Source organism: Aythya fuligula, chromosome 5 (genome assembly GCF_009819795.1).
Source record: "Aythya fuligula isolate bAytFul2 chromosome 5, bAytFul2.pri, whole genome shotgun sequence".
Taxonomy (NCBI): Eukaryota; Metazoa; Chordata; class Aves; order Anseriformes; family Anatidae; genus Aythya; species Aythya fuligula.
The window spans coordinates 47972387-47996330 of NC_045563.1; the positions used below are offsets into that span (position 1 = coordinate 47972387).

General features: G+C 36.2%; 1 protein-coding gene across 1 annotated transcript in view; it reads right to left on the minus strand.

Annotated features, from left to right (window-relative positions):
- Positions 1 to 23944, minus strand: part of SHANK2 (SH3 and multiple ankyrin repeat domains 2) — a 308073-nt gene that overhangs the window by 118701 nt on the left and 165428 nt on the right. Inside the window, exons 14-15 of the mRNA XM_032187848.1 lie at positions 19212 to 19294; positions 17486 to 17610 (exon numbers count right to left, since the gene is read on the minus strand). Coding sequence (XP_032043739.1) covers positions 17486 to 17610; positions 19212 to 19294 — 208 coding nt within the window. The remainder of the gene's footprint in view (positions 1 to 17485; positions 17611 to 19211; positions 19295 to 23944) is intronic.

Sequence of the window (23944 nt, forward strand, 5' to 3'; positions counted from 1 at the left end):
CCAGTTCATCTAGATTTATTATGTGATCTAAAAAAGAGGAGAGGAAGATTAAGAGTAAGATAGGCTTCTTGGAAACAGTTATTTTGGGTATAGACTAACCCATTCAGTCCTTTGTGTCTAGCTTGTGAGGATGGCATAAGATGGTGTGCCACAAGGCACTGACATAACACAAACCACTGAGCCCCAGGGAGCAGGAGGAGCTGCTGGGTGGCAGCAGGTCAGGCAAAGTGGTCATAATTTTTTGAGCATCCTTAAATTAATTTGGGAGTGGCCTCTGTGAAGAGCTAGATTAGGCACTGTATGCTCAGTAAGATGTCTGAAGAACAAATTTTTCTATGTTTTTAAATTCTCTACAGCATTTTAACATTTATCTCATTGCTTGAAAATTCTGTTACATCCTTCAGTAAGTTCTGAGTGCTTTACTATCTCTGAAGTATGCCTAAGATTAAAGCTGATCATTTGTGTAGATTCAACAGGACAGTTCACTGCACAGAACATTTTACAACTTTATTCCTTTTCCTTCTGTTTTGAAAACTGTCATTTTTTATTTTTTTTTTCTACCTTTCAATTCTAATCCTTTAAGTTAGAGGTCATTTCCTCTTACTACACAGTAGTTTGTTTTCCAAGCATATCTTTCTGAAAATCCAAACCAATGCTGAAAGAGTCAAGGTCACCACTGATATATTCCCTGACTCCTTCATAAAGCGTGACGTTTTTTAAAAATGCCATTTTGAATCTTGGAGGTTCATATTTTTTACCATATTTCCAGTGATTCTGATCTTTGCAATGTTAGTACCAGTTCTCCAGTGCTGGTAACAAGCTTCATAGTTCAATTCTCAGGGTCATTTCCACGACTAAAACCATCGAAGCATTGTTACTTCCCATTCCTCTGCTATCAAGGCAGACCAACAGATAAACAAGAGACAGTGCTTCTGTTGAGAAATTTCATATCTGCACTACCCTCAGAACATCACCTTGTCTTCATGATTTGTTACTGTTCATTTTGTCAGTCAGTTATGAAACCTATGGTGTCTATGAAACCAGACATTGCTCCTCAGGGTAGGCTTATGCTGAAATTGATCTAACAATAAACTCCTATTCCAGTGGTGATACTTGCAGTCATGAGGCCTTCTAGGTGATTCTTGATGGTTAAGCTGATCACTGACCCCATTTTTTTTTTCTTTTTTTTTTTTAAATTTTAATTTTATTTTATTTTATTTATTTCACTTTTCAGCTGGATCTACAAACAACTGCTTTTGGATAGCAGCACTAACCCAAGAGGGATGGTGGGAGCCTGAACCTCAGGACACAGGTACAAGGGACTACAGCCCAGGCTCCAACTGACCTAAACCAAACCTGAAATTGCAGCCTTGGTCTTTATTTTCAGTGTCAGTTGGAAGCAAATTCACTAAACTTTTTATCTACGGCGTTCTTTTTCAAAAGTGCTCCCTTTCATAGGCCCATCCTCTTTAAGCTCCACTGACCTCTAGCAGACCTTCCTATTTCTGGTACATTTGAAAGAAAAAATAACATGAAATTTTATGCCTTTAACTAGTTCTTCCCAAAGATCTTTTTTAGCAACGAGTATTACTGTTTTAACTTTGCAGGATTTAAATTCTTTTATCACTTCCTTATTCACATTTCCAATTTTGAAAATCTAAATTCTTAATTCTAAATAACATTATTTTTTTTTAATTATTTTTGGCCATTTAATTATGTTGCCACTTTGGTGGCTGCATTCCTAATGAATGAAAGAAAGAGAGAAAGAAAGAGAGAAAGAAGGAGAGAAAAAAAGAGAAAGAGAGAGAGAACGGGAGAGAGAACGGGGGAGAGAAAGGGAGAGAAAGGGAGAAAGGGAGAAAAAAAAAGAGGGCAGATCTATTTTGTTTTGAAAGGTGTGAAAGGCAGGCCAGCCTGTGTGGTAGCATGCTAAATTTCCAGTTCCCAAGCAAATGCAAATACTTAAACAGCTGAAGAGAAGTTATGTTTAGTTGAATTCAGAAGGATGTTTTATTGCCTGTAGTCTTAACTGATTATATTTTGCAAGCAAGATATTAATCTTTTGCTTAGCAAGAATGAAATTGTTTAATTTTTCACCCTTAATCTTGTTGTAGCAAGAGTTAGCCTGAAATCTACTGTACCACTCTTTCTCCATAGCAATCAATCTACATAAAGTGTGTGCAGACAGGTCCTTGAGCAGCAACCCAGGACAATTTTGAGTGCTCTCAGGAGCTGGCCTACCTCTCACTAAATTGATGAGTCAGTTGGTCCCTTGTGAAGCCAGTCCTTCACAGAAATATTTCATTTCTTTCTAGTTTCTTCATTACTCTTGTAGACCAGAGACTACTAACTCAGCCCTCTTGGAACTGATGGCATGAAACAGCCACACTTCCTTCCAGACTAAGTAAAGGCATCATTAAAAGTAAAAACCAGTACCCATTCAGAGAAACTTACCCAAAAGACCATTGATGAAATTAGCTTATTTTAGTGACAGATTGTGAGTCACAAATGCATGATTCCCAACCGTTAATTTATTAGGTCATATAACAGTGGAAGAATTTGATCATAACATTATAACACAGCTGTTTTATTTCAGATGTGGAATGAGTCCAAGTATTTGATAATTATGCTGCTTCAATTAGTGGCAACTCAAGAGTGAGTTAATACGTATTGTTTGCTTCCAGGCAGGAAGCCCTGGGAAGCTCACAAACAAGTCTGAGGATGTGCAAGTCTGCTGGGCTGATACGCAATATGCTATGTGAGGCTGCAGTATGTCAACAATATGTACCTTGCTGTCCCACAATGAGTACAGTTCACAGCAGTTAAGCATCAAAATTTACATCTTCTGGTAAAAGGGTGAGCAAGGAAGGCATAAGAGGAAGAGGGCTGTTGGATGTAATAAAGTCCTTGATGAAGACTCTCATAATGAAATAGAACCGATTAGCATACCAGCAGTGTTAGTAAGACAGATATGTTTGCAGTCTTCTGTGTTGTTTGTTTGTGTTTTTTTTTTTTTTTCTCCCAGAAATTGAAGCCCATTTCTATGTTCATTTCCCTGTATTAGAAAATGATAGTTTATTCTTGCTTTCTCTGTCCTTCCTTTTTCAAAGCATATTTGTCTTATCCTTAAGGCAGGGACGTGCTGTCAATATTTTAATAATGTTACCATAATATGATCATCTCTAGTAAGCAGCTCTAGTATTAGAGCCCTCTGATGATCTGGAAATCACTCCATGGAGAGCCTAGGAAACATTAGCTTTTGGTTCACCCTAGAAAAAGCCTGCAGTGCTGTATTATAGTGCAACTGCAGATCTTTTACTTCCATAAGAGAGACAAGGATGGAGAAAGGTTGTCAGCATTAACCACTGTGGTTGCCATTCAAATTTGCCCTTGGCAGTGAAGTAGAACAGGGGAAAACAGAGAATCACACATTATCTTTTCAAATTGCTGGAGAAAAATATAGAGGAGAATCACATTATCTTTCTTCTTTACACTATCACCTCCCTAGAAAGTTTATCCATACCCAGCCCTGTTATTTAACAATGAGGAGTGTAATTCCACTTTCACATATGATTTACTGGCACCTACCCATTCAGAAGTTGTCACCTTAAACCACCAAATAACAGCACAGTTTGTGAACTTTAATAAGACAAGAAAACCATTTTATCACATACATGGCAATGTCACATTGTTTTCAAAAGGTAGCAGAGGCCACCTATTTAGGCCAGTTAAAGCATACTCTTCTGTGACATTTTGCAGGTTACGAAGGAGGAGAAGGGGTGGGCAGGGAAGGTTACAAAGCTTTCTTTGATCCTTAAAAAAAAACAAAAAACAATACCTCTTATGCTTGGCTAGGATACAAAGGGGTTAATATTATTATTCCCCATCACTTGCATTACTCAGAAAAATCCCGGCAGACTGCCAAAACTGCCATATAACATGAACAGCCTGAAGAGTTGGATACATATGGTAGCTGAAGCAGCTACATCCAGCTAATGCTACCACCAGAATTAGTAATGCAGTGAGAAGAGGGATCAGGACTGCATGTCTCTCTCTTGCCCCCGTGCAGGGGCCATGCCCTCCTCCCTCTCTGGCAGCAGGCAGAGGGGAAGAAAGATGAGGTGGGGACCAACCCCTCAAAGATCCACAACCTCTGAACATTTTTGAACAAGCCAGAAGCCCCAGACATCTGAGAAATGCTCACAGAACCTTTAGCTCTTCTCGGAGATAGAAAACACGTAGCATTGCTGTACTCTCATTCTTCAGTACTGGCTCTTTGAATACTATTGAGTTCTGAAGTCTAATCTTGACTATGAGCTAAGATGTACCGTCTAGGATAGCTCTGCTTGAACTACAGTATTACCTATACTAATCAATAGAAGAATCAGCTGGTACATGTGGAATTAATATTAAGAACACAAATCTTCGGACATCAGAGGATGAAAGGACAGTATGTGTTCTACAAAATGCAATCTGGTTTTATCTTTTTAAGAAATTCTTAAAAAATGAGGAATTTAGGTAATAAACAATATTTTTGTAAGATAGGTCAGGATTTCTAGATGCTAAGGAGTGCTAGTTTTATGCTATTTTGTACACACACACGTTACAGTAAAAGCCTTGCTTACATATTATGCTGTAGATACTGATTCAGTGCCTTAGTATATAACTGTATGTATGATTATTTTCAAATGTTTAATTTTTCAAAACAAGGACTTTCATTGTCTTCCTACTGGTATTTATGCAGAGAGACACAGACCAGGTTTATCCAGCCCAACTTAAATGCTTGCCTGAAGCGTCTTCTGAGCATCTCTGTCCCTAACATGGGACGACCTGGCCCTTGCTTAGAGCAGTTGTGGTTTGGAGTCCTTTGAAAAGAAATCCTCACAAAGCCAGAGATTTAGTTTTGTAAAGAAACATACTGTTTTATTTTGTCTTGGATAGGTCTTTGTGATGCAGGCTTATTCTAAAAACTTGACCCGTTGAAAACTTTTTAAAGTGAAGTTCCAAACAGTCTTTCATCAACATTTATTCTTCCTTGAAATAAACCAATATGCATTTGTACTCCACCCTCTGGTGGGTTCACACTTTGAGATAAACTTTAAAAACCTCTTACTCTGTTTGCAGTGAATAGCATCAGAAAGACCTGATCTGTAATTTTTTAGTGTCTGTAATTTTAATGGGACAATTTTCAGAGTAAACTTTACTTTAAACTTTACTGTAAGACAGTTTGTTGTATGTGCAGGAGAGGGTGATAACCAAAGCAAATCAAAACTAATTAAAATAATAATTCAAGAGAGACACTTCATCCAAAGAGATTATTACAGAACAATAAAAGAAGTTGCTGTGCAAACATGGCATGTTTTATTGAAGGCAATGTTTCTCTATTCAGAACCCTATGGACTGGAAATCAAAACCAGAAGGGGGCAAAAAAGTGTTCCTGACCTATTGGAAATGATGAAATTTAAATATTAGAAGAAAAAAAAAAAAATCCCCAAGTGAAAAACAACACACCATTAGCAGTTTTCCACAAAGACCTTGTGAGGACAGAAATGCCAGACAACTGTCAAACCAGCCAATATGAGAAATTAGCCAATAATACTAACAGACTCAAATGTCTGCTAAAAAGGAAGTATGCTACTGAGCCATTTCTCAGTGCCAACTGAAAACACGAACACAGGCCAGCATTTGGATAAGTACTATATATATTGCTCCCTATTGTGAAAGCCCAACAAACAAAGACAAGATTTAACAAAAAAAAAAAAAAAAAAAAAAAAAAGGGCAATCATGAATCATGAGATTTCAATAAAAAGATGAAAGCCAAATGCCTACATATTTTTTCCCAACTTCACAGATTTATAACAACAATATTTAAGGATAAGAATTCAAAGTTTTACTTTTAAATAAGTATTATTTTTATAAGATAATGACAGCAAAATATGGGGATTTAAAAATCAAGATAATTGGAAATATAAAAACGAAAGACTTGGAAGCCTAAAAGCTGATAGTTCTGAAAATACCAGCAAAAGATTCACAGCAACTGAACATGCCTGTGTTTCAAATCTAAGTACTTGCCAAAAGTGCAGAAAATAGTCCCACCCAAGGTATTGGAAAAGTGTGATAGATCCAAACTATATGCATCATTTTGGAAAGACTATTCTGGCTGTATTCACTTTCCTTAAGTCATAGGCTGCACACTTTAAAGAAAGCTGCTTCTGCACAACCTATGTACCTTTAACAGTAATCTAAGATAATCAGCAATGGAGCAAACTAGCTGTAATACACATCTGCTTTGTGTTTTAGTGAAAAAAATAATTAAAACAAAACAAAAACATCCCCCTTTCACAAATACACACACCGCCTGTATTAGCAACTGTTTAGACAACCTAAATCTCAGCCTCAGCAGTTCAACTGCAGTTACACACCTGTCCTAAGACTATCATTAACTTATGAAGCTACTGATAAAAGTTTCCTACTACTCACAGACCTCAGTTCTCCACAGCACAGCCATGTGTGAATATGGTTAATATTGGTTGAATGATAACATTAATTTCCTTCATCTGCATATATGTCAGCTGTTTAAACTCAGGCTGGCTCCTACAGCAGTTTAAACTCAACTATATAACATGCTACTGAAGTTAACAAAAATATCCCTCTGAGTCTGTTCTGCCAAATGAGCTATGCAAGTGATAAGGCGGTTCTACTTAATCCTAGTATTTCTTCATCTAGTTTTATATGTTTATTTTCTGTAAATATACAACGTTTTCTAAAATGTGGATTTGTACAATTATGTCAATTTTGAAAGTCGATACTTAGAATGGGATTATTTATCTATACAAAACTTTAATCATGTCACTGATCCGGTGTTTATTTTGAGTAAACATGTTGAAAAGACTCTGTACTGATAATTGCATAACAGCATCAGTTTTGCATAAAATCATCACTCAAAAAAATTAAACAAGTTATTGTTGTTTAAAAATAAACAACAAAAAGCTTCCTATAGAAATTTTTAAGAAATTTGAATTTATATAGAAATTTATAAGAAATTGGGATAATGACATCTGTTTGTGCAATAAGAGCAGTAAAACAGACTAACTACACAAAATTAAAAATATTTTTAAATAAACAGAAAGGCAAGCTGATATTTAAATAGCAATTATGTATGTGTTAGAATGCAAATTAAGGGGGGATTCCACTTATAATTTCTCTGTAATGTTAGAAAGCCAACAGTATTCGTGTTCACAGGAACTTGATGAGTTCTTGATGAGATAGCAGTGTAACTTCTATGAGGTAACATTTTTATGTTCCAAATCCTTTCTGTTTTCTGTTGCTAAATACAAGAATTTATCAAATACAAAACCCCCTTCAGATATGGAATAAGCTATATACATAGCCTTCCTATTCCAGTTACAGTCAATATTAGCATTAATACAACCTAATTTGTATGAAATGAATGTAGCATTTATTTGCTTCAATCTTTCTTGAAAGGGAGGGGAAAAAGGTCAGTGTCTAAATTACAAGATTTAATGTAGCTCGATTAGGTGTATTTACGTAGAGGATCCAGCCACCATGCCTAGACTTCAGAGCATTTACCCATCATGAGAATGTTTTTTACTCTGTGTTTGAGCTTCCAGTAAACCAGCTGAAACATAGACACATAGATAAGGCAATTACAATTAACACAGAGAGCTAGAACTCTGTCTAACAGAACTCTAAAATGCAATTTACCCCACCAGTTTTGTAGGGATAACATTTTGCAGATTTTAAAAGGACAGCAGTGGTCCCTTTTGTGCTACTGGTAGCACAAGGGTGGTTTCTGTAAGTTCTGACCTGCCAACGAGAAGCATCATGTCTCCATACTGAGGTTCTAACACCTTTACATGTGGGACAAGACTGAGGCAGTTTGTGGCTTTTCTACAGAAAATTACCTCAGTTAATATGCTGTGTAAGAAAAACACAGCAGCACCACAAGAAAGAAGCAAAAGGAAAAAAAGAACTGAACAGCACTTCTGGAGAAGTTTGCATAGGATAAAGACAAGAGATGGAAAAAACAGTTACAGAAAAATGAGACTTTTGGATGAATAGTTCCAGTCACTGATTCCTGGACAATACATCATTTCCTGCTCTGAAAAGCAGCCTATTTGTAAGGTGTACACTTGATTTCTATTAAGATATCTCAAATGAATTCTAAAAATGCACAGGGAATTATGGAACCAAATACCTGCTCACAAACAAAACACATCTTAAATTAAATCCTCAAACTGTATGTTATTTGCCAAAAAAAAAAAAAACACACAAAAATTTTCCGTAATAGGAAAAATAAATAAAGCATATTTAGATATTAAAATTCTAACAACAAACTTGAAGAAAATGCTTCCAATAAACACTTTCCTGGTCACATAAAAACAGTCCTTTCTTTAATTTAGCAGTTAAATTGAGTCATAATAAGACTAAATAAACATGCCCAATGCACTGTTAACAACTCACAAGTCTGTCAACAACTACTGCCTCACACAAATCTATCAGTGCTGAAACACCAAGCCACAGGTTGGTTCCATTAAAAGCAGTAACATTGCTTGAAGCTTGTTTGAAGAATAATCCTTCGGTATCTGCCACATAGACTTGCTTTTGAGAGCTCAAAGCAGGAGCTTCACACATATCCTAACCTATATTTAGCATGCAGGCTGGTATCAAAAGTATGCAAGGTTACAACATGTTGATATCAGTGCAAATCCAAGCTGAGTCTTCATGAAAAGACTTTTTTTTTTTTTTTTTTCTTTTTTGTTATCTTTAATGCCAATTCCATAGCAACCATAAACTAGTAAATCGTGGATATTTCATGGTAAAGTTTCTTTCTGCAATGACTTATTCTGCCCAGGATTTCCATGATCCTCTCTTAACTCTGTTCTTTACTCCATACACCTATGACATTTGACCAAAATCAACACTTTTTGTTCCAGACTGTAAATGGATTCTTCTATTTACAAGCATCTTTATGCTTGTAGATTTTCTCTTCATCACCAAGCTGCCTAATTTTGCCCTAATAAAAGTTCACTCTTGAAAAACTCCATTAAAACTTTGATGTATTTGCTAGGATAATTTTCAGTGCTCTGATCAGCAAAGCTTTCAGAGACCTTCACATCCAACCACATCCAGCACCTCAAAGTTGCTACTTGGCATGAAGACTATCCCAGAGTTCTTATTTTGAAAACAGAAAGGCAAAACTATCACCACAGAGAAATAATGTTTTTGTAACGGGTGAGAACTTTGTACCACCAGGTGAGGGGAACTAGAAATCCTGCTTTCCAGATTACTGCTAGAACATATGAAGCAAAAATGAAGCAGAAGAGAGAAAGGATTATTATTCTGTATTGTATACAAGAGTTTCTGAAAATATTTGTATCAGTGTTACAATAGAATATAAAATGTAATTTCTAATCTGATTGATTTAAAACATATTTCGATTTCCTTATCAGATAAATTTGCCAACTCCCATAGTTACAAGAAGTAAGAACTGCTTTGAATGTAATAGAACAAGCCACACATCTTCAGAACCAATCTTCTGTCATTACCTTCTCTCTCACTGCTTTCCTTCATAGCTGTACACTAAGCTCAGAGGAGCTCAGCAACTCTGGGAGAGATGAGCACCTGCTGACTGGGCCCCAGCTTAGCATACCTCCAACACTGAATTCTTTCACATCGATTAAATCAGAAAAAAAAAAATAAATCACTGGATCATATCTCAAATTATTTTGCCTTTTGTGCCCCTTTTTTATGATTCATTAGAGAAGACAGACCCTTATACTGCACCCTAATACTGTGTGAGGACCTGGATTAGACAGAGGTAGAAGTTTGTGATTTTTCTTACATCTACAAACACATCAGGATGAGAAAAGAGTAGGGAAGGAAACATTTTGCTTAAAGGATTAATTCCAGATCCATGATCACTTCTCCATGCAGGACACATGCTACAATCTGAATGCAAAAGAAATTATAATAACAGGAAGTAGAAATTCTGCTACATTGCATTCAAAAGTTCAGAATTTCCCTAAATCACAAGTGTTTCTGCAGTTATCAGCACCCACACAAAAGTGACGAAGAGCCTGTTCGTGTACTAACAGGAAGGGATTTATCTAGCCCCTCTGAAATATCTAAACCAGTTTATGAACCCCATTCCACAGTATAGGTTAAAAGATCATGGTTATCAAGAAAACCAAATGACTACTTCTCAAGTTCTGGAGTTTTCATTTGCTTTTTCAGGTCTGGAGGTTACAGCAAGGATGTATTTGGATAGTTTGAGACTGCGTATATTGGAAAATGAAGCTATTTCTTCAGAAAACCAGAAACTTTGGTTGAGGAGGAGGAATGGGTAGGAAGAGAGGGTATGGTTTCTGCTCATGAAGCGTGTGATAGCTGTGTATCAAGCAACTTCCATTTAACTTCTGGACAGACTTCTGTTTCATGAGACAACTACCAGGTGAACATGGCTGTTCAGCATCACACAAGTTGATTGCCAGTCTCAGAATAAGAAAAAGAAAACTGACAATAAAACAAACAAACAAACTACTAAAACATGAACACACACATGCAACTCCACTTTACAGTATTTCTTTTGCTTGTGAGGAGAGACTTAAACTAAAATGCTTAGCCCTCCTGAAAACAGAAAAAAGAAAAATTCCAGGTATTGGATTAGTTCTGCTGCACCACTCAGCAGCAGGAATTTATCAATTAATTCTCCACCATTTGAAACAACTCATCTGTTTTCCTTCACTTATAATTTTGTAGATTTGTAGAAACATCCCCCAGTTAGAAAAAAATGTATTTTCTCTGTAGGCACAAGTACTGTTTTTCATATAGTTCCACTCCGGCAACCAGGTTTCCATAGTATCAAAGACTAAAAAAAGCCAACAGGCTTCAGAGAAATTAATTTTAATATAATGTCTTCTGGAAATCTCTAAACTATACCTTAAAAATTGCATTTATTTTTATGGAGTCTTAATACCTAACCTCAAGACTTAAGAGCTGGAAAAGGCAGAGTTGTATTACTGTTGCATTATTTTAATGGAGGATAGGCAGACGCCTGCAAAAGCGAAGACTATGCATAGCTGTGCTTTCTGTGAAACACTGGATGGCCAAGATGGCTGGATGCCACTGGATCACTTCTGGGTGGCCAAGAACTGGCTATTTATAAGCAGCTTATGTTTAAACAAATTTGCTATTTTTAGAGGTTGTGTAGTAGGAAGTCAGGGAAATGCTGGCTTTTATATTCACAAGAAGCCAAAAAGCTCCCTGTGGATAGCTCCACACTCCACTAATGTCCCAGGAGCTTTGGCAGCATCCCTCAGAATATAAATGTTGGCTAATTTCTCTTGAAAACAGAATCATCTAGGTCAAAATGCCTTAAGACTAATCACAGAGAACTGAATGGACACAGAACTACTTCTGACTGTTGCTGCCCTTATCACCAAAATTCCTTCCAAATCCTCCTCTCAGAGAAACATAAAAAGCAGTTATCAGCATCAAATAGGTACTTGTTACATTTTTGGTAAATCAGATAAATACCACCATTTTCTCTTGCACCTTGTGAACACAAGCCTAATATATACCTAATGTAAAATCAAGGCTAAAGAAAAACACTCCCCAGTTTTGCTTGCAGCCTGGTTTTGTATGTCTGACAACAGCAAAGTGATTTCATTTTTGTCTGCTTTTCAGTCTTATTTTAAAGCATGTTATTTGCTTAAGCGTGAATAACTGAGCTCTTGTAAGAACCAACTTTTTCTTTGTCTGCCCCTTTCCATCTATGCTGACAAAGCTAACAGCTTTATTGATGTATTTATAGAATAAAATGAGATTGGTTCATCTTCTTTATGATCACACTGAGCACATTCGGAATACCATCATTTCCTGCAGGTTAGAGTCTTCATTTAAAAAAGTAAAAAGAAAGAGCCAAAAGAGTTGTCATTTTTCTACAGTGCTTTTGTGTAGATCCAAAGCACTTTGAAGGCACAATACTTTCATTCAGCTGTTATCACCCATTAAAAAAATAAGTAAACAACAACAAAAAACACAAAGCCTCACTGACTGAATTTAAATAGAAAGAAAACAAAATACTTTTCCATCAAGTGAAAATTGATTTGAGCAGCCAGAGCCTGCTCACGTATAGTGGATTCTTCAATAGTCACACCAGAGCTGTTCTTCCAAGACCCCACTGTCCAGCTTGTAAGCACAAGAGTTTCAAAACCAACACAAAGGAGGAAAATTGCCTTTGGACTCTGACAACTTTCAGCTTAAGAAATGTTAGGGGGATGCTTGTGTTTAACAGATACCGTTTACAGATGTCACCAAGAGGATTATGACTAACCAGTGAACAGAAATTATCTTTATCCTTTCACAGTTGGTTAAATCAAATTGTGTATCACCTAAATATTCAGATTTCAAAATAGTGGTGCCCAGTCTAGATGTGCAGGATCTGCTCTACCTCTGAGTTGCATGTTAGTGAGAGCCCTGCTATGCTCACTATAACCATGTACGTACATGCACACAAACAGCCTCTATATTTTATATATGTCTGCGTGCATGTGCATGTGCTGAAACACTGCAGTACTGTTGCAGTTTTGCAACAGTAAATCTCCTTTAAAATCTAGTTTGTACAGCTGAACACAAACCTCAAGGAGATGCTGTCTAGGAACAGAACTGCTCAGAGAGCTCAACCATGAGCCTCACTGTTCCCCTGCTTAATATGCGAAGACAGAGGCTCACTGCATGCACAGGAGGAGCAGCCAAATTGGCAGCAAAAAGCCTAATATAAGATGGTGATGTAGAGTGGACATTACTCTTCTGGTCCACTAAAAGGCCTATGTTTGACAGGTAAAGACAGCATAAAAAAATTGAAGATTTTTTTTCTCCTCTTACACACAATATTATTAAATTGCTATTGCTATTACTAGAGTAGTAGGATATTACTAAAATACTGCATTGAGCTGATGTTCACAGTTTTAGAAGGATATGAACAAAGTTTCAGAAAACAACTGCAAAAAATTGCAATGTGATAAACTGTTATTGTGAAGACAATAACAAAATCTCAGTTTATTTCAGGAAGAGAAAAAAATATCATGGTCTCTATGTAGCTTCCTTTAAAAAAATTAGATTTATATCTCATGGCAGAAGCTAGAGAGGTTCAGACAAAAAATAAGAAAAAACTCAGCCACAGGGTAATTAATGAAGCTTACTTAGGGATGGAAAGGTTTCTCAATTGCTAAAGGGACTTAAATCAGTAACAGATGGCTTAGTATAACCACACTAATTCATCCAACTGAACTATTCCGAAAAATGATGAGAACTCTTCTATTATCACCTCTGGTTTTGATCTCCGAATCACATCTTGATTATTATTATTTTTAAATTAATAATACACTTTTAATCTACTTTATATTTTAATTTGAACCTAAACAAACAGCTATTCTACTCTGATGACAATAAAATTTCAATTTATCTGGAAAAATAAGTGATTTTATGGCACAAGAATGCAAACTTCAACCCCTCGTTTAGAGAACTAAAGCATTATTATGTTAAAATATTACAGAATTACTTTCAGTTCTGATTATTGATATTACAGTGTTATCATTTGATATATGATAACACTGTAATAGATGAAAAATCCCCATACATCATATCACCACACCTGCAAAAACAGCTATACATTCATAGATAACAACAATAACAGCTGATAATCCACTGGGTGTTAATTTAATAAAATAATCTATATTCTACTATTCTAACAGAAACAAAATTCTTCTGACACACACAAGAAACTCTTTTACACTAACAAATCTCTTTAAAGATAGTTATAGTTGTATATTTCATCGAAGCAAATCTCAAAACCAAAAAAAAGACCAAACCAAAACCAAATTAAAGCCCCAAAGCCCCCAAACTCCCAAGATTCTTTGAGTCAATTTGTAAGGCAGCTCTTTTTGAATGGTTTTTAATAGTTCCTCTGCTTATGCTTAGTTTGAGTTCTACACTAAAGTTAATAAAGGTTAGGCACATAAATATTGTTAATGAATAAGAGATTTAGAGTCAGAGCTAATACATGTCCTTCCTGCAAATACTTCAAGTAACAAATCAAATCAGCTCATGATTCAATATTTTCTGATGAAGTCTTCACAGGCTGGAGCAGGTGTATTAAAGCAGTTCAGTCATACTCATGAATTCACAACAGCCTACAATGGCTTTATAATTGGTGTATACCTTAATGATGGCTGTAGTTTCTGAAATCCCCCTCTAATGGAAGCCATAATGTTTTAGGTTGCATAGCACCTGCACTAACATGGTGCTTTATTTTTATCTGTCTTTTTAATTGGGCAGATATTGAGATGAATAGAAGATCAACTAAAAGAAGGGAAAAGAAGCAAATAGGGCTAGCTATACAATCTCTCTCAGCTATAACACTCAAGTCATAACCATACTCCAGTTCTGATTGTTTATCAAAGCAAAGAAAAATCATATGAATTGATAACTTGTATTGCTTATGAAAATACACATATAATGAAAGCTATCTCTGGCTAACTGTTTCAGCTCTAAAATTACTCATATTCTTTCCCAATACATTTGTGCTCTATCCAGAAAAGCCACTAAACATTATATGTTTATCATAAAAAAAAGATCATGTTTGAAGCAAGGATAAATATATGTATGTATATATCTCAGAAATTTCAGCAAAGAATCAGCAAACACTGTATCTCCATAAGCAAGTTTAACATTAATCATTGAAGTCCCATGCTGAAATTAATTGTATAGGTTGGACAAATCATTACCACGTGGCTTTTCAGAAAAAAACTGCAAACTTGATAAAAACTCTGTCAGATGTTAAAGTGTGCCAGCCCTCTTTCTCTTCTGTGTACCTGCTGAAGCAGGACAACACCTTTTCTTTTCTTTTTATTCCCCATAAAGCTTTTATCTGTTCTGCTCAATGTGCATCGCCTTCAATACTGAACTACTTTAGCAAGCTCAGTAGCTGTCGTTGAAGTTTTTATCCCCTTTGGAAGTCCAAGAGACCATAATTACACATGAGGAAATGATGCTTTCTGTTCACCTACACTCACGATCCTTTCTGCTTCCAAGGAAAGGATTTATCTTCCTGTCAAACCTGTCTTTCCATACAGTGAGGAAAAAAGCTCCTCTTACCTCCATGACCCCAAGTCACCGAACTTGCTTAATTAAGAGTGAAACATCTGCTCTCCCGTGCATTTTGCCCTCTGCCAAACTGGACTCTCACTTCCCTAAAGCCTGACGCTTGCCGCAAGTGTTATAAATGGGACTAATTAGGATCCTAGTTGCCCATTAACTCCCTTTTTATTAATGTGACATTTATGATAAATGCATTATATTACTTACAAATGGTTAAGATGGCACTTACACATACCAACATAAACTTTGGAGTCATGGAAGAAATCATTTGACAGTAAGACAGACTAACTACACCAGTTATAACCATGCACTGCAGCGTGGAGCACGTTCAGCTCTGAGCAGTTCAACACAAGAAATTAAGTAGTTTGGCATTCATAAAAGGGCAGGTGTGCTGGTCATCTATATTTCAACAGCAGCATCTTTTCTGCATCAGTGTAAATATCTTCAAGCATGGCTCTCTATAGCTAGGCAGCATTGTGCACTACACAAGTAGCTCATAAAAGAGGAAGAAAAAAAAAACACAACCCTGCATTTTCTCCAACGTAAAAGTCTTCAAAACCATCAAAGTTGTGATTTCTCAGTATTATTGTATCCTCTTAATTAAATCGCAAAATTCAGAACAAAATACCATGATGAACATAAATTACATAGAAATGGATCAGATTTGCATGTAACAACTGCTTCTTTCAAAATTAATTACAAATATACTGGCCTGTGTAAAGTATGCATTAATGCCCTGATTCAGCAATACATGTGCATGTTTAACTGTTCTTCCAGGCTAAGGCCAGGAGATGATTGTCTGGACAATTAATTCTAGTTCTTTCATTTGCAAGAAAACTAGTAAATCTTTGAGCAGAATTAGCTATCCCAGACTTCTTGAATCCTTTCATAGGGTTTAAAAAAATCCATATGCATAGTTTTCATCCTGTAATCCTATCTATTAAAGTACACATTATTCACCATCAAATCTATCTATGAAATCATCCAGTACAGACTATTCATACTTCCTACAGATTAAAAGCCTAACAAGAAATCAATTTCTAAAACCAAAGCATTGTTAACAAAACAAAACAAACAAACAAAAAAAGCAAACAACAAACCAAACCAAACCTTGTCTTAAAAATCATGGCTTTGAAAGCATCCTTGCACAGAGGACATATCAGTACAATTTATAAGCCATCATCAAGCAGTTTGCTATACAATCATTCTCAAGTAAACAAACAATAAGAAAAATGTATGTTGAAGGTACAGATAAAAATGCACATTTACTTTAAAAGTCTTCTAAGCCTGTTCTTTCATTGTGACAACTATTTAAATTCAATCATCATGGGAGATCAAGGCACGCAACAAATGAAAGGTGTATATTCTATCCTCTCCTGAATGGAAAGGCCAGGTCTGTAGAGATAAATGCTATGGCACCAGTAAATATTTTAACAAAATAGATATTTATACCTGAAGAAGGGGAAACCAAAACAAAACAAATAGATTTTGCAGATTTTAATCACCCTGGAAGACCTATTTTCAAAGAACCACAGTATCACTTTGTTAGTCGTGGAGGGGTTGTGGGGAAAGAGGAAGAAAATCCCCAAACATGATTTTGTTGCAAACTGACAGGTAACACTAGAAAGGAGTACCAACTATTGCAACAAAACCTGACATCCCACCCAAAATTTCTCCAAAATATATAACGTCATGATATTTTTGGTATGACTGAAGATATTATTTAAATACACCATTTTTATAAAGTAGTTTATATAGTAATCTACCATTCTATTTTTTTTTTTTTGTATGAGTACAGTGCACTGTTGCAAATATTTAATTTCAACCTAAGTCATTTGCTTTATTCTCCATGGTTTCCCAACAGCACTAGATCATTGATATTTCTGATTGCAGAAACAGTTGCATAAGAAGCCATTAATTTTGGTGACTCTGTAAAAATATTTAGAAGATCACAGAATTGATAGCCTGCAGTAAATACAGAAATTAATGAATTCAATAATGCCAAGAAAAACCAAAATCCCCAACTTTCTTTGCTATTATATTCTTTGCTTTCTTTGCTTTGTATTCCCAAATGACAAAAAGCATAAATAGAAACTTCCTAGGCAACCTGAACATTGTTCTTTTTACTGCTTTCCTCAATGCTGCATGATATTTAAAAATAGATAAAGTGAAATATGTTACCGGTGCTAGTGCACTGAACTTACTTTTTCAAAAATATCATACACTTTTTCCAAAGTAAATTCTACAAAGGGAACGTCTTTCCCCAGCAGAGCACTAACAATTAGATGTCACGATCTCCTACCTCGATCAAAAAGTCCCCGGTTCTCAGGCCAGCTTGCCATGCTACTCCCCCTTCATCCACAGATTCCAAGTACTGCAAAGCAGGAAAGGCTGGAGTTGGGGTGAATTCTTCAATTGGTGTGTCAGCTTTAAAAATAAATACCACATTAAAAAGATAGTTAGGGAATGCTTGAAAATACCACTTGATTAAAGGCCTATTATTGGCCATTCAAATTTATGGTTTAAAAATGGTGGGTGCTAAAAGTAAGAGGACTCTGCCTCAGATAATATCAAAATGCTGGGAACAGAGTGCAATCTCTCTGCAATAGCAAGCCACAGGTCTTCAATTCAGAGAGAAAAATGCATGCTTCTTTACTGACAGAAATTAAATCAAGCTGTATGGGGCAATAGCTGGATTCTGAGTATTCCAGGACTACTTCATGTAAACCTTTCGTATGCCTAGCAAAATGCTTGTAACTCTGGAAACATCCAACTATAAGGGAATTATTCACTGTAGCCAGAAGAGAGCATCCAGCTGAACTAGGGGGAGAGGAGGGTGGGTAACAGGATGAAAGAGATCAAAGTAATTTTTTCTTCTAGATGTAGATGTGTATTACAAAGAAGATAGTAGCAGAAAGCACTTTTATTGAAAGGAGACACAGCAGGCCTTGTACCAGCCCTCTCTCTCTCTGTCACGTACACAGACAAGCAGAAAAGTCCTTGGGTCTTTCACCCGAGGTGCCCCCACTGTTACAGAGAAATTCAGGGGGAAACAGTTGGGCTTACACAGAGAGAGTAACCTCTGCTTAATGCACAGACAACTCATGGCAATGGGTTAACTAAAAGGTAGCACTATTGGCTTTCCTAGCAGAACTCCAAAAATATTAATTTAGCTAAAATAAGAAAAGCATTTACAACACTGAAAATCTACGGTGTCACTGGTTTGGGGGTGTGGGAAGGGGGGGAGCAAAAATGATGTCCCAGGAATGAAGATATGGAATATTTTTCATGCTCAAGCAAGGCAAGGGAGAACCCATGGAAAAATGAGGGGGAGCAAGAGGTGGGACATACCATCATATATATTTTTTAAATACAAAAGGAGCAAACTGGACTGAAAGTTAAAAAGCAAAGCATTAAATAGAATGCTTTTTTTAACTCCTGAGAATGCCATTATTTTAGATTTTAGTCTACAGAAAAGTAACATGCAGTTTAACATATGAACAGCTTTTAAAATGAGCACACTACAGGCCATGCAACATACGTGCAGCTTCTGAAGATATAAAAAAAGATCATATTTTCATACTAAAACTGCACCAATGTCACCTTGCAGAAGATCCACACCTATTTTAAACAAAACATCACTCTCTTGTCTATTTCTATTCAGAGACCTATTTAAACAGACTGACATTTGAAATAAAGAAGCAGGTTTTATAAGGAAAGCAGGTTTCCCATAGTTAGGTAAACTGCATAACAAAACAGATTAACGACAAAATATTACATATACCAACACAGTAAAAATACAGACAAAACTTTCTCCCCCCCAAATGATTATACAGTGCTTCTCCTATATAAAAACGCAAACTGCTTCAGACAGAAGCCACTAAAATCTATCTGAGTAGTACAGCATACAGAGAATCCTGTTGTCTAGCAACCAAGTGCACCAAGAATAATTCCTGCTTATATTCAGAGATGTATAAATTTCTTCATGCCCGTGCACATTACACACACACACACACAAAAGCACATACCTTTTGCCCCTCTGAGCACAAATCCAAATCCTTCATTGTCTTTTTTCTGCAGGACCACTGCCTTTTCTTCTATTATGCAGTCACTGTAGAGAGAATTCCGAGGATAGCGACCATTATTACATCCCTTCATCACCACTGTAGTAGCTGCTCCTCCAGTGTGCAGGTTCATCATCATCACAGCCCGTTAATCAAATAATATTGCAGTAACCAAGCATGGGAAAATATATAACAAATAGCAGCAGGAAGATGACAAAGACTAAGCCTGATGATAAAAGAGAACATGACAATGCAACTTAAAAAGAATAAAAAAGGCAGAGAGGAAAAAGAAAGAAGAAGAAATCATGCATGGTGGTTTGTGTTCTATATGAATGACTGAATGAACATGTGATCATGTAATCTGTGGGCTAGCTAGGACTCTAAAAGGAAAAAAAGTAAGTGAACTGAACGACAGTATCATTAATAAACTCCTCAATCGTGGATGTACCAGATGCATCTTCTAGTGAAGCCAAAATGAAACCAACCAGAAGAAAAATGAGGCAGCATTTTAAATTTAAAGATAATATATTATGATTTTATATAAGCTAACTAAAAGGCACAAATATATTCTGAAAGCTATGCCTTGCATCAAAAGCCCTTTTTCAATCCTATTGAATGTTGCATGCTGCAAGAATCCCACATGATCATCTGACAGCCTACAATGCTAACAACGTGCAGCTGCCTTGGCGTCATCAAGCACAAATTTCCACAGCATCAAGAATCTGCATAATTGAAATAGTAACAAGACATGCACAATCAGGAAAACACATTTCTAAGGAATATTTCCCATCTCCTGAACAACAATTAATATTAGAAAACAAGGCGATGGTTTAAAGGACTATTTATGTAAGCAGCATGCCCTTAAAGAGAAAGTAGCCTTAGGAATCTTACTGTCATTGGCTAAGAAAAAAGTAGACAGGGGATGAAAAAAATGCATAAAATCCATGTTAAAATGGGACATTTTATATACAGAGAGCAATCTGTAAAAGCCTTGAATTGTTTTGTGACTTTCATTAAACATTTGATTACTAAAAATAAGCTCAAAATAAAAAACAAAAATAAAAGGGGGGGGGGAGGGGGAATTTTGAGCATTCTTTTAGGTACTTTTAGGTGTAAACTCATCACACAGCACAAGTTGCAAGGCATTCTTCTGAATAAAGACAGTGTCAGGGGTTAAGTATTCATGAATCGTAAGCACCGCAAAACACTAGTAAGCTGGCTTTAAAATATTTACACAACTGGTAAAGACAGGAAGAAGTATAAGCAAGTTTTATTTTCTTTTCCTAATTTTGTATTAGCCAGCTAATGTTTCCACTGGTCTTGTGCAGAATTTAGTCACAAAAGCATTCGATACACAGTAAGAGACAGGAAATGCTTCATTGCCATTAATAATCCAAAAGGGGAGGAGAAAACTAATTAAAGAAAAATTGGTGTGACCTTTTTATCTAAAGCTCTTAACAAAGGCAAGGATGATGAGATGGGGACACCAATGGACAGCCTCCAAACTCCAGACCTCTCATGCATCACAGACCATTCTTTTGGTGATTTTCCAACTCTAACTGAGGGATACAACTTCTTGTTACTCCTAAAGTGGTGAGCTAATTATGGTTTCCATACTACAAAGTACTTAAATGTTATTGCATGGAATAACTCATGAATTAAAGCTACCACAACGGTGACTTCAGCTTTCTGAGCAACAGATGACCTCCATAAATACCAACAGCTTTTGAATGTGTTCTCTGACCTCCATACTATTTACCATATAATTCAGACATTACCTTTTCTTACTATGAATACCTCTGCTGTGGAAAGGATATAATGATAAAATGCATATTTCTCAAGAAAGCCAAACACACTCCTGGTCAAGATACCGGGGTGGGATGGCATCTGCAACTCGCAGAACCCATACCATAGCACTGAAGCCCTCCATCATGCCCTAGAGTTACAGAAAAAGATATTGTACAAGTGTACTGACATATTTTCAATTCACTATCACATTTTCAAGGTTCGGGCTCCATACTTATCCACTGAAGAGCTAACAGTAAAGCTGTCTTTAGAATTTTTCTTCATATGTGGTCAAATTAATAACACCCATTTCCTTCAAGTTTCCTTCAAAACAATCAACAGCTTAATAGAAGTTAGAAGGCTTTTGAGAACCTTATCACAGAAAGTATTGTTCAAAGAAAGCCCCTTGTGTCCCCTGTCCAAACCCTTCTCTCATCTGAAATAGTTGATGTAAGGAATTCAGAAGCCTGTTATCTAGGGACCTTAACAAATTTTGCTCTTATTCTTTATTTTTTTGTCAACAAAACAAAACAAATTCATAGTATCATTCATTAAAAAGCTGAAATTCCAAAAGCAGATCATGGAAAATTTCTTGGGTGCCATTCACCTGATCTATGTTACATATCTATGCCCCATCCAATAAAAAGAAAGAAAAAAAAAAAAAAAAAAAAAAAGGAAAAATAAATAAAAAGGAGCATTTAGGGTCCATTCACAATCAATTAATGAAATGAACAGGCATTTAGGCATTTTCAAAGTATGCTTACCTGATCATAACATAGACATATATGATTGTTCAGATGAAAAATATGACAAGCAACTATGATTTTCCCTTCCTGTTCAGCACATTTATTGTAACAACTAACCAGTTTTAGACCTCCATTTACACATGGCAAGTGGGAATACTAAACCAACAAAATGTTACAAAGTTTTGTGTTTTACATGGAAATGAAAGAGAAGGAGAAGCACAACATGAATGTTTGTACAAATTGATCTCTACTACTTGACAAATACAGGCTTATAATACACTGTTCCAGTGATGTACTACTTAGGGAAAACTTCGTCACAGCCTTTAAAGCAAAAATGTAGGTTTGAAAATAAAACACACAAAACAAAACAGATGTATAGCCATTTCTTCTCACTTATGTAGTAGAAGAAGGGAACCCGCAATAATCTTATGTTACGAACAGTCAAAAGTTGTTTAAAGGAGTCACAGCAAGCAAATTGATTCCCTACTCCAGTGTTGCAGAGCCAAGAACTAGAGGCAGAAAAAGGATGGAAAACCAATGTGCACATACAAAGTAACTGAATTTGCAACCCCTACACCCCTTCTCCCACCAAGCTCCCTTACACCTCAGGACGGGAGGAATTTTTGGCAATATTCCTTTTTGCTTGCTTTGCCATGGCAGCATTCCCTTTTCTCAGTTTCAGACTGGACACATGCACTGAAGACAAGTGTAAGGTCTGTTCACAGTCTGCTTGGTCCTGGCAGGCAAAGTGGTGCCAAATGTAAAAGTAGGTCAAATTTTCTCACAACCAGCCTTGTTGGCAGCAGTTTTTCTGATCCTGAAGGTGTAAGTACTCAGCAACAGAATGCATATAGGTTTCAGCTATCAGTGACAAACAAAGGAGACATCCTGTTACAAGCCTGTTCAGAAGTCTGATCTCAAACAGGAAGAAGCATTCCTTTGCAGATGCTTTGTGTACAGTGTGTGGCTCTACATGAGGCTGAATGGTCCCTGCTACCTGTGATATAATATATGTCAAATTTCAATATGTAAAAATCTTTATTTTAAAATCAATAGCTCATTACTTACATGGGTGACACATTACTTTGGGCTGTATAAATCCAGGATTCGTTACATACAAAGTTAAATGCAAAATACATCTATAAAACGCAGAATATTTCTGCATGTGGTACTGTGACAAATCTTAAATATAAAAACTTTAAGCCTTCCCCCAAAAAGTCAATCTAAAACCACTTTTTCTCTATAAAAACACTAAGTATTAGAAGATATACTTATTCATGTGCTTCTCTAACACTTCAAGGCTGAAGAACTGTGCACAGCTGTTAGACTTTCCATAATTTTATAGCCTTACCAATGGAGACAGGGAAATAAAAAGACCGGTCAGACAGCTGTGATTTGAACACAGAACTCATTCAACATAAAAGCCATTATTTGTGTAGACTTTTCAAGACAGCAAGAAGTTCTGCTTCACTAACAGCCCATTCAAATAATACTTGAGGTAGGTGGTAGAAGTGTTAAATCCTTCAAAAAGACCTTATGAAGAAAATAAAGGTTGAAGCACTGGTTCATGATGGAGGCACAACCATGAAACTTAGCTTCCATTTCACAACTAGAACAACTACCCCATATCTTATCGCATGAATTACTCCAAAACAAAAGTCAAAACACTAAAATACAGAGATGGAAACCATCAGAACTGTAGAATATGGTTAGGCAAGTTTGTATTGTGTGTATCGTTGCTGATTTCAATCTAAAAAACAGCACATAGAGTACACTCCAATGCAGATAATCATCATTTCCTGGAAACAGAAATAGTTACTTGGTCTATTGTCTATGTCTCCCTAAGGTAGAGAAAAAAAATATGAATTTAAATGGGAAATGTTTTCTTTATTCTCTCCAATTGTGCAGCCCTTAGAAATATCATCTAGATCTAACCTTTCCAGCATTAACAAACTGGACTACCATTTTCTAAGGCAGAAAAGTTATCCAACGGCTCACACGTGAGATTCAGACAATTCTGTCAACAATGGAGTAGCCTTCTCAGCCCACAAACCGTTCAGTCAGATGGCTTGCTCTACCCATGAGTGAGAAGTTATCCTCACTAAGCTCATTTCTTTCAGTAGGTGACGCAAATCAAAATAATTTTTTCAAACCTTTTTTTGTCCT